The sequence below is a fragment of the Achroia grisella genome, unplaced genomic scaffold (assembly GCF_030625045.1).
Source record: "Achroia grisella isolate CSIRO2021 unplaced genomic scaffold, CSIRO_AGI_Agris_v1 utg779, whole genome shotgun sequence".
NCBI classification, from domain to species: Eukaryota; Metazoa; Arthropoda; class Insecta; order Lepidoptera; family Pyralidae; genus Achroia; species Achroia grisella.
Genome location: NW_026713019.1, coordinates 648,821 through 661,753, shown reverse-complemented (window position 1 = coordinate 661,753; position 12,933 = coordinate 648,821). Strand labels below are relative to the sequence as shown.

At 31.3% G+C, this 12,933-nt stretch overlaps 1 protein-coding gene across 1 annotated transcript in view; it reads right to left on the bottom strand.

The window, feature by feature from the left end:
- The window catches only part of LOC131850817 (integrin alpha-4-like), a 30,035-nt gene extending 27,772 nt beyond the window's left edge, over positions 1-2,263 (bottom strand). The window contains exons 1-3 of the mRNA XM_059201182.1: positions 2,235-2,263; positions 1,391-1,556; positions 525-625 (exon numbers count right to left, since the gene is read on the bottom strand). Coding sequence (XP_059057165.1) covers positions 525-625; positions 1,391-1,556; positions 2,235-2,244 — 277 coding nt within the window. The 5' untranslated portion in view covers positions 2,245-2,263. The remainder of the gene's footprint in view (positions 1-524; positions 626-1,390; positions 1,557-2,234) is intronic.
- Positions 2,264-12,933: the final 10,670 nt, after the last annotated feature.

The window sequence follows — 12,933 nt, the reverse complement described above, 5'->3', positions numbered from 1 at the left end:
GTGATTCGAGAGGAAGGTTTATATGTATAATATTGTAGAGAAATACTGATAAATTTAGAGGCTTCTAATGTGATGTCGTCAATATACACATTTTTTTGCGCCTACATTGCAAACGTTGACCGAAATCTACGAGATAAATCAAAATAATGTGCTACACTATTGTACATCTTAAAAAGGTCAACAAAAAAAGTCCGTGATTGTATATGTCTATCTCTTAAGGATAACCCACAATAATCATTTTTTATTCTTTACATTTTACGGGAAAGAAATTGCTTATTTACGAAGTGATTTTAAGCAACACAGCATTAATTTTTATTCAATTAAGTACATTAAATATACATTTAAATATAATTAAACATTTAATGGTAAATAAAAAAAAAATGTAATATTTTATATTTGTCTACTTAGCATAAATTTAGCATATTTTAATTGTCAGTCATTGTTGTTTTTAATAATAAATAAATAATATAAAATAATAATGGAGTTTTTAGCGTTTGTTAATAAAATTGTAAATTTCCACTTACCTTGTTTAATATAATTCTGAATGAGATCACATTTATGGTTTTCAAGGTTACAGTTATATATATTTCCAAATTTTGGCTCGTTTGGTGCACTTACTATTAACCTGAAACGTTTAGTTATTGTTTAAGAACCTTTCTAACCACATATTATTTTTAAATATAACTTTATCCTCGGCACCACTAAAATAAGACAATTCACATAACGCCATCAAGTCCCAAATTAAACAGATCTTGAACTATAGTTAATACACTATCGTCAGAGAATGTACATGAAATAACACCCAGAAACTACAAACGTACGTGAACTCGTAAATACAAATAAATGTCCTTGTTGTACGAGCACCAAATCTTCGACAATCAAAATCAAAATATCTTTATTCATATACATAGGTCTATTACAGACTCTTATGATATGTCAAATCTACCATCGAAAGAAAGCGGTGTGCTAAACTGCTAGACCACCGAAGCTGTCAAGCTGGAGGTGCTTGTTACAATCATCAATTTAAATTGAAGAAAATTTAAATTTAATTTAGATCATACCGCAGTAGTTTAAACAATTCGTATAATATTATAAGAAAAAAAAGAGATTATTTGTTACATTTTGTCACCTTCATAGCTCAGCCTTTAAGAAACAACAACGGGCAGATTTTGGGATAAAAAAAAACATAGTGAAGTTACACAAATCGCTATGAGTAAAAACTAGTAGCGATATAATTTTACGCATACAGAAAGCAATGACTTGGTCTCTGAAATTTGGATTGTGAAGAATTTTGATATTTTCTTATTCACTACTCCTTCCCCACTTTAATAGCTCCTTAACAAAACTATGGTATTTCAGTTTTTCGTAAATAAAATTATTCAATAATTACCTTTTATTTTTTGGCACGTAGGTAATGCTGTATCCGAAAAGACTTTCATTTGCTATTTTGGTGGGTGGGGTGAATATTTGCATAGACAGTTCATGATAGTAATCTGATCTAGACTCCACCTTTGGTAGCCATAATGTACTGATTAATGCTATTAAACACCAAAAACCTGAAATTCATTATATTTTCAATACACTTGCTCGTAAAATTCATTTTATTTCATCGGTTTCAGATATATATATATATAAATTCGCGTGAAGTTGTATTCCATAACCCCATTATTCGCTACTTTTTTTTTCTAATTTCGGACATACCTCCGCGCGGTGCTAGCAAAGGACCAGCGCGCTGTTTTAAAAAAAAATCGGACTACTCTAATGCTGTTGGCTGCAGCTGGCCTTTACAGCTTCACCGGACGGTAGCGGGCGAGTGCAGATGGCACTCCAAACTCGCGGAAGAACTTATGGAGCGGCTGAAGGCCAACTTCCGCCTGACGAATACGACTTTAGTCTGAGGGTACCGCTAGAGGTTCGAACCTCAGCTCAGATCGTCGTAATTTTGATCTCCGTTTGAATTGAACGGGGGATCAATAGGAAGGTTTAAAAAAGAGAAACGGTGGAAAAAGAACCCTATGCATCACAGTAAAATGAACAAAATATATTATTAATACAAAATATATAATTTTACGTTAAATCGACTTCACTTATTAAAACGAAAATCGAAGGTTTTTGACAATAAATAACTTATTAATTTAAAAATACTTATATTTATAATACATATTTCACTGTCATTGTGATTTACATTATATAATTATATGTAATGTATTATGTATAATATAGAAAATACTTACAGGTCATCATGAAATCAAACCGACACCAAACATAATAAACAATGGACTAATATATAAAATAATTATAGACGGACGTAAGTTGTATATACTTACATATATTATTATCTAGTATACAAGGAAAAACAGTTATGTTGAGGTTAAATGAAAATGACAAATTAATACTAATTTAACTAATGACATGATCTGAAGGTTGTTCAAATCCGTTACTAATTTAAAATAGTTGTAATTTTGCGTGTTCTAGAATAATTTATATATTTATTATGAGATAGAAATGAAAATTAAATATTTTCCTTTAATTTCAGACACAAAAAAATAGCCAATAACAATTTGTATGGAAATTCGTCATTCACGGATGAAGTCGCAGGCACGGCTAGTTTGTAATATTTTTTATTAGCCAGCCAGTTTATTAAGTAAAAAGAAAAAAATAAAACAATAAATAAACTTATGTTTTAACTGGGCTACAAAATATTATGCATTATTACTTATTTATGGAGAGGGTACCATTGGGTGACTCATATCTGTCACTTCTATTATTACTGTTTTTGTTTGTTAGTTTTGTTACCAATAAGCCACAGTATTTAAGGGGCATCGTCCATAAAAGAAGGCAGGTATATTCCTTTTACATAGCGATACAATGTATCTTCATACATATACATAGTGTTATTCGTTTTGGTTGATACCTTATTACGACTCACAAAAACTAGCCTCGTAGCAAGGCGGCCTCGCTTATGCGCAAGTCTAGAGGGAGAATTCCTGATAGTACCAGTGCGGAATTCAGAGAGACCTTATGAAGATATTGTAGATTGTATCATAAACGGAGATCTTTTATTTAAAAAAAAATTTGTTTATAAATCTATTAGAAGTGTAAGTGAAATAAAGAAAATTTTATTAATAATAATTATATTACTACTGAACGGATAGTGTAGCCCCTTAAATACAGTACTTATCAGTTACAAAACCAATACCTGTTCTGTAAGTTATTATTTAATAGTTATTTATAATACTGATTGGAATGCTTCATATATTACAAACAATTGCTATAATTATAATAATTATTTGTGTCAGGTTTTGTTGGATGGCCTCTGTGGTCCACCGGAACCGTCAAGCTTGCATAGTAAGCTGTGTTTCTGTTACTTTTTTATATGGATGATATCCATTATCATCGATAAAAAAAACACCCATGGTGCAGCCATCTGCGCTAACGGTTTACCCTGGAGGAGTGTAGTAAATAGTACCAGTGGAGGATGATAAGATGAGCATGAGGTAAGGTCAGTTGCTCAGCGTGACAAACTTACCAAGAATTTGTCGCGTTGGTTTCAAGGGTAACCGCGTGGAGGTTAACCTGGTACATTACTAACAATAAGATCATCAGCCCATATTACTAACAAACAATCCCCTTTCCCCCACTGTTTCGGTCAAAGGGATAGATTTGAAAGTGAATTTAGAAGAAAAGAGGTATATCACCTTATTAGGTACTCCGGAATGGTCATACATGCATTGGACCACACGTATCCTATGATAACGTAATGTGTTCAGGTATATAGGCGACGGTTACCGCTCACCATCACGCTGGCCGTCAGCTCGTTTGCCATTTGTTTTCTATACTAGACAGCGCAGTGTGAATTGTCACGGATTATTATTAGTATTATACAAAAAAAGTGTAATAATTATAATAACTACTGACAAAAATAAGCACAAAAATAATGATATGATATATATTTTAATAAATATTTGTTAAAATGCTAATGTTGGAATAACAATACATACTAAAAATAATAATCTTCCTTCCCGTTAGTCGCCTAAATACGTATGAACACGTTTTACAATGCAATAATATTATTGAGGAAAATATATTAAAGAAATAATACTTATATTCTGGTATATAATATACGGGTACTACATATTTGGTTTACTGTAGATATCAAATACATACATGATATAAAATCAAAAATCATATTAGTCATATATTAATCATACAGGACAAACTAGTCGTTTATGAACGTAAGTTTTTTGTGGGTATTAATATTTTTCCCTACCATCCAGTTAAGTATTCAATTGTATATATATTTTATATTGTATTCAATTGAGAAGAACTGGGAAGAAACTCAATAGTTTTTTTAAAGCCAGTTTATTTACATTGTATAATTATATTATGTCTACGTTAGACATAAAACATTAAACTAAATTCCCGTGCATGTACAATTATTGCCATGCACGTTTGTCATTTAAGTACATAATTTTTTGGGCTCTAGGTAAATAGGCTTTACTCAATAAATATGATTTAACAGATGTTTAAAATCTATTTCAAGGTATATCCTTCATTATATTATTGTCAATTTTTCTACCCATTCCCAAATAGTACAATCCTTTGCCTTTCTCTAAATGATGCTTAGGAACAGCAAGTTTGCCTTTTATCTAGAATTAATATTATGAATACAGCTATCTTTTTGCAATAAGATTATTGTATCTACTCTTATATTGAGGACTAGCTGTTCCCGCAAATTCGTCCACATTGTGACGGTTCAACAATACCCATATTAAAAGTATATTAAAAATATTTAGTTAAAAAATTGTATTAGTTTTAAGACTTTATTTCATTAATTAAACATTGAATTAATTACTATAAACTAGATTATATGAGAAACAAAACAATTGTGAATAGAAACATCGTATTATTTAATAAATAAGATATATTAATTAATTTTACGTAAAAACAGTAAAAAACAAATATTAAATAAAAAATGTTTTAATCTTATTTCATAGAATTCATTACCTCAAAACGGTAGCTTTGATTTACGCACATTAACGTAGACCATTATTAAAACAGTCACATTATGCCACAATAGCCAATATGGGTGTTAAAAAAGATTAGTCGGGAGTGATCGTGAGGTGAGCAAGTGTTTAATTAATTATTTTATTAGTGGTTCCCGTCAAGCACCTCGGTAAGTGATTTAATTCTTTTACTTTAAATGAGGCGGTCTAAAAATATATTGAGAAGATAATATTTAGGATGCGTTGTTTCAGCTAAATTTATAATTGTAAATAATAGGATTATTAAACTCGGTTACATGTATGTTAGGTTGACTTATGGCCGTAATCCAAATCCTGTTTGATTGTTAGACATTAGAGTTATAATAAGAATGGAAAACCTCCATGGTTTGCTGGCTTGACGCACCCTGTTTCCTGAGGTCGTGCGTTCGATTTACATGCGCAGCGCATGTAAATTATTATGCAGATTATGTTTATCAATTACCACATGTGTATAATTTTAATTTTTTCTATTATTGTGTTATTGTGTGCATGTTAGTAGTATAAAATTATTTTCTCTAGGTTTTACATATGTTTATTTCCTTTTCTATAAATTGTGTGTTTTACTATGTGCTTAAATGTTCTGTAATTGTACATCATACAACGGGTAAAATATATATTAGGTTAATTGAATTTTTAACATTTGACGTACGTTATAGTCTCCAGAAATTCGTGTATCGGTTTATATTAATTTATTTGTTTCTTAGGCATATACGTTTATACAGGCGTTTAGTACTTTCTTGTTAGATGTTAAGGAATTTCCTCATGGTAGGACTTTTAACGATTATTCTATAATTCTATTATTTAATACGAGAATTCAGATGATAACAAACTTACTATAAACAAATAAAAGTAATCTAATGGAGATATTATATAATAGAACTTTCTTGCACTTGGGTAGCTATTAATAATTCAACTACTTGCTGACGGTAAATATTTCCCTTACTAAATTCATCTATTAATTTATTTCAAATATTTTATTACTCACACTGAATAACTAGCTTTGTATTGTTTCTTTGTTTGTGATAGTAATGCAAGGTTGCTATTCAAATAAATGGATATTGCCTGGTTGGTATTTAGTAACCCTTTGTTAAGTAATACTTTGTTTATATACATTGCACAAAAGATGTCGCATGGGGAAGTTCTTGGTTACTGAAGGCTTCACTAGAAGGAGGAAAATACTTGTATCGATGATTAAACTATTGAAGTAACATTTTCCAATAGTTTTTGATGATATATTATGATCCGTAAATCTCTATGGAAGCTTTAGTAAAGAAGTAGTATAAAGTTTGTAATAGTTGTGGAAGTTTTCATTAGGAGGAGAGAGAGGCTCAGATCGACGTTTAGTTGATAACTGTGTGGTTATCTAGATCTAACACCCTGAACTTTACTATATGTGCGTTGTATGTGTGGTGTATCAATATAGAGATATGTTGCTACCCTGGACATATGGCGTTATGTAGGTAAAGGTTTAGGACACATATCACATTTATTATATAACATAAATTATTACACTGCACAAAATATGTATATAATAGATGAATTAAACCGTAATCAATATTATCTATATTAATCAGCTGAAGCAGTAGCAATGCTGTTCAATATGACTCCCTTATAGATATAGAGATGTATGTTGCTTTCCGTAAATAGTGGAATTGCCATTTTATAATAGATATAGAATTATCGTATAAACATAAGATATGTAATTGTGAATATTGTAAGCCTTGGGGGGTTTATTAGTTGGATCTGGGAGTTTACCAGAAGTAGTGAAGATGAGTGTTAATGCATTCTAAAAGGGTCTTCTAAACCTACACCCGTGTTTCAAGTCTCGGGCACCACTTGTGGTTCTCTCCCTGAACCATCAGTGGCCAGTATGAGGGTCTAAATCCTCATCATAATTAGTGGGTTTAATAAACATATACATATAAAAGTATAATTGCTAATTAAACCGATATCTATCAATTTTTCTTGGACTTCCGTTCTTCTTTCGAGTTATGAATTAATATATTTATTATTATTCTATTTGTTCCAGTCAATTCTATAAAATAAAAGGTTTATTTTGAGGTCTTTGGCCTTAATAACAAATACTAATTACCTAGTGTATATGCTCTACTTAAGCATATTAGGACTCTTAGTCGTTTAATTTATATATACATATTGTATGTGTATATATACATAAATAAAATCACATCTGTAGGCTTCGGTTCTCAATCAATATATATTTTATGACTATCCATTTTATGGCTAATCATTTATCAATTACCAGGCTTTGGCCTTTACATTTAGGACTTCGGTCCTTTATTATATAGACTATCCACTTAGTGGTTGTTCATACATCACAATATTATTCTGATTATTTCACTATGTGATTAATCAAATTTTACTGATTACTATATTTGGACGTGCAGTCCTTCTATAAACTAAACATTATCCTCTGGTTCTGTGTTATGCGGATCATGTGATCTCCAATGTTACATTATAGGGCCCAAAAGGATCTAGGACATTAGTAAGTTCTAGCGTTTGAGTGACCTCCTAGTTTCTGTTACGACTCGTATCTTCAGTCTGATCGCCACTATCGCACTATAGCCGAAGGATATCCCCCATTAAGTAAGCTGTGTGACTGAGTGATGCTGGAATTTAGTTTCGAGATCGGCAGTCTCTTTGACAGTCTCTCTATCGCCTCATAGAACTGAAGGGGATACTCATCCCATCTCACCTTCAAATGGTTTATATCGCAATCCTACTTTGTATATCCCATCTTCAAGGGGGAAGGAACAAGTTACCAACGTAAATCGTCTACTTGACGCTTGGCGTGTGGATGGAGCCAGTCTCCTCTGCCTTTGGGGGCCCACTTATTTATTCATATCATAATGATTTCACCTTCAATTATTTACCTTTTAATTATTATTCATAACATATACTTTGTATCATAATTAGTATTATCGAGATATGTATTTATCTCGTAGTTATTACTCCGTCATACCAATCAAAGGATCTATAGTTACTACACATACACAACAGGTCCACCGATACTAGACGATCACAAATTATTATTTATATGGCCAAATTATTGAATGTTCTCGTTTCTGATCTATATATTGAATTAATTATTATCCAATTAATTAGAGGAAGAGGTTAAAATATTCTTCAAAAATTTTTATTAGGAGGAGGGGCGATCGTTACAACATGGAATTTAACTTACTTTCTAAACTAAAGGAATTTTTCTAAAATAAAAGTAGCCAAAGTTACTCATTATTACATCAGCTACCTACCATAAAAGTCTCTTTAAAATCAGAGATTACCCAGAAATAGAAATAGAAATAGAAATAATCTTTATTCAAATAAACTCATTACAAGCACTTTTGAATAGTCATATTTTGATTCTACCACTCATTCGGAATGCAGATTCATCACAAGAAGAATGAGCAAGAAACTTGTGTGTTGCTCTTTTTAATAGATGTTTTTTTATATAAATAATTACAGAACAAACAGACAGACAGAAAAATTGTAAAAATTATTATTTTGGTGTATGTACCACATTTATATTCATATGCATGTAGTAAAAAACAGTTATTTCAATATTACAAACAGACACTTGCAATTTTATTTATACGTATAGATGTCTAGATGATGTAAGATTATGTAGAGCATTATATATCTGAAGTTGAAATTTATAAATGTATTAAATAATATTTAAACGTATGTGTATTTCAAACATTACAATTATGTTGTTCAATTGTTATTAAATACAAACTATTTCTATATAAAATCATGAGTCATTTCGTTGCAATACGTAACAATAAATATCTAATGCACAATATTGGATTAATATAATGTGTAAAATTATGACATTTAGCTGATATTGCACAATAAATACTATAATAATATAACCATATCTAGTATTTATTTTATAATTATTTTTTACATGGTTTATTGCTAATAATGTGCTATTAAATCCAAATAAAAGTAGTGTATTAAATATACGCAATATAAGGCAGGTAGATTAAATCGTAATGGACAACAAATCTATTAATATTCTTTCTAGGTATCACATTAGACTCTTCAGTTGCAATGGGGTGCCCATATTTCTAACCTGGCGAGTCGATTTACTTCTGCCGCTTATGCGACGGTTATATCGGATCGTTCGGACTACTCTAATGTTGTTGGCCGCAGCTGGCCTTTACAGCTTCATCCGATGAAGCAGTAAAGCTTCATACGATGAAGTAGTATAATACTATGTCTATCTATGTAGTAGGTATAGTACACTTTACAGATAGATTCCGTCATACTCGTGAACGGATGCTACTTGTGGGGACTGGTCTGTTCGGTTTACGAACACTAATCAGACTTTTTGCTTTTGCAATAGCATATGCTGGTGGTCACTCTATTCTCCTAAATTTGAATTTATAAATGAATCTGTATTATTGTAAACGTATAGGTACAACATTTATATATATACAGAAATATATATATATATATATATATATATATATATATATATATATATATATATATATATATATATATAATAAATAGAGAGTGGACTGTATTCATTGAAAAAAAAAATTAAAGGAAAAGGAAGTAGAAATACGATTTCGACCTGGAAGAACGTCTTCCACACTCCGAACACCCCAAAGTAAGCAATGTAACACCAAACTTACTCACCTTTGCTCAGGAACGTCCCGATGTGCAGTACTGTTTAGTGACCACGCACTCTACGAGTGTACATTTTCATAAAAATAATTATATTATGTTAAATAAATAGTTAATTATCTTGTTTTATATAGTTAAAAATACGGAGCGTCCTTTTAATTCCAGTTCTTATTTTCAATTGTTTTTTTTTTCTTTTTTCGAAATTTAAGTGGCCATGTTTTTATATGTGGCCAGTATTACCAAGCGCCCTTTGCTCCAGTAAGCAAACCGGTGATACAACCTACTTAGACTAAGGAGGTTCGGAATACGTAACATAATTTATGATTGATAAAATAATTCAATGTCTGACATTATTTGTTTACTTTGATTATATTATAGTAACACTGCACAGCTGAGGTCAAGAACAGTTACATAATAAATATTGGGTCGAAATTCTTCTTCAGATTAGTATTCTCAATAGAGTGGACGTGACTTTCAAGATGGTATCAGTGATTCTCTTCCCCTCTGATCGACCCCCCTGCCCAATTGAGTTCAAGTTGTATCCGTCAGGTGGGAGTCCATAAGTCTTATCGCGTGGAGTGCCATTTGCACTCGCCTCCTATAGTCCTGTAAAGGCCAGCTGCGGCCAAAAAAAATGATAGCGTAGTGCCATCTTCCAGATTAATCGCTCTTTAGATCGTTAACTAGACATATATACACTAGTTTCTTTTGTTGGCAGCTTGATTTAAACTCAAGATCTCTTGCCTAATTAGGTCCATGTAGTTTTCTTTACTTTACTGCCTACGTAAAATGACTAGTGTATAAAAGGTACAATTTGAGTTTTAGTTGTTGACACTTGTACAAAATCGGCCCAGTCACTTCAGGTGACTTTTCAACCCCTTAAACCCTTTTTCACATTAAAAAGTACCTAATCTCCTTTCTCAGGGTCTCGTCTATCTGTGTTCCAAATTTCATTTAAATCGGTTCAGTCGTTTTGGCGTGTAAGCGAGACAAACAGACTGATGATAGATTTACTTTCACATCTATAATATTAGTAAGATATTTAATAACCTAACCCAAAGAAGATAAACAGAAAAGTGTAATCGTTCTAGCTTCAAAAATGACGAATTTTCATAAAAACTTTCATCACCTAATTTATTTTACCCCCTTAAGGGTCATTTTTTACAAACTTTGAATATCATATTTATTTATAGTTAATTAATAGCCTCAAAAATAAGTTTCAAGCTTCTAGCTTCAAAAATTACGAATTTACATAAAAACTTTCATCCCCTATTTTGTTTTACCCACTTAAGGGTGTTTTTTTTAAAAACTTTAAATGTCATATTTATTTATAGTGAATTAACAGCCCCAAAAATAAATTTCAAACGTCTAGCTTCAAAACTGACGATTCTTCCATACAATTTTTCATTCCCCATTTCAAGCCCTTGCTACTCTTTTTTCGCATTAAAAATTAGTCCTGTCCTTTCTCAGGGTATAAACTATCTGTGTACCAAATTTCATTTAATCTGTTCAGTTCAGTTCAGTTCTAGTTTTTCCGTGAAAGTGAGACAGACAGACAGAGTTACTTTCGCATTTATAATATTAGTAAGGATTACAAACAGACACTCCGATTTTATTTATATGTATGTATAAAATATTTATTTTAGGAAAAAACAACTAATATACTACTAGGTTATTTAAATATTACAAACCGACAATCCAATTTTAATTATATGTATAGATTAGTGGATTGTATACACTAGCTTTTGATGGTTAGACATTGAACGTTTATTTATACAATGCGCAATATAATAGAATTTTTTTATCAGCATAGACATGCTGATTTATTTTGCCCGACAATATTTTTTTATGTTACTGCATTTGCAAACAACCTGATGGCCCACCTGATGATGGTCGTGGTAGTGGAAACAGTCGCCTATATACATAAATAGGACTACAGACAACATGACATCCTGACGCCCGTTCGCCATCACTCAAGTGTTGCCATTTCGGAGGACTATATAAGGTTAGGTACTTTTATTAACTCAATACTTATATTTCATGGCCTTATTTGATCTGATCTGACTTAAATGTAACATTTCAGATATATGTAATCTCTATTTTGTTTTGTTTTTGCAGATCAAGTGGAATTTCATAATGGGTCTCTAGTTTAGACTCCGGTGTTGGTTTTGGTTTTGCTGCGGGGGTTGGTTTGGGTTTCGTTACATTACCCGTTGTTATTGTTGATGCTCCATTTATATGTTCAACATTAATTACTTCCCCGAATGTAATTTTAGGTTAGAAGCCTCTTGTTCTGATATAATGGGTTCTGATACGGTGAGTTCAGCTGTTGGTGGAGGAATGTTAAGAGTATTGTCTTGGATGTCGACGTCGTTTTCTAAGTCCGATTCAGTGATAAGAGGTTAATTATCTGTTGCAGCTCGACTGTGTGTGCTAACTCTTACCATTGACCGCCGCTGTAAAAAATAATTATTCTGGATATGTTTTTTGTTTATTTATTATTTATTAATTACATTATTGGGTACAATAAATTCCCCAGGACTAAGATGCCATGACTTTATAGATGATGAACATTAAATCCGCCTTTACCAACAGCCATCCAGTTGAAATATGTAGTTACCCAACGTAATACTTACTATACTTTGCTATTAACGTCTCTTTGCAATGCTTGGAGTTCTTCTTTATTTTTTCGCCTTAGGCAGCCACACTGTAACATATTTTAATATTAAAAATGTCCTTCAAAATTTCCAATATTAACATTATAACGACTTTGAATAGACGTTATTTTCCTAAGTCAGACTTGGGAAACTATAATGTCTAATTACAAAATATGCAGAGCTTCTTAGACTAGTTGGAGAAGTAGCAGAGATAAAGAAATACTTAAACATATTACGAAGATTAATATCTTATATCTCTTCTATATTATTATTATGTCTTCATTCACAGAACGAGTATCAAAATGGTACACAGACTATACCAACCAAAATGATTATTATTAATAAATAATAATAATATACTTTCATGAACCTTATCGAGGTAACCAGAGGTACTCAGAAACATTATCAACTATCGATGTTTTCGTAAAAGCAATATGTGTAAAACACAATGCATATACCTAATGTTCAAATAGTAAATATAATATTAGGCAAAGAGATTTCGCTACAAATTACCTAATGATTATTAATAAGTATAGTTTCTGCAGTTTGATATATATAGATGTCAACCACGACTAGTACAA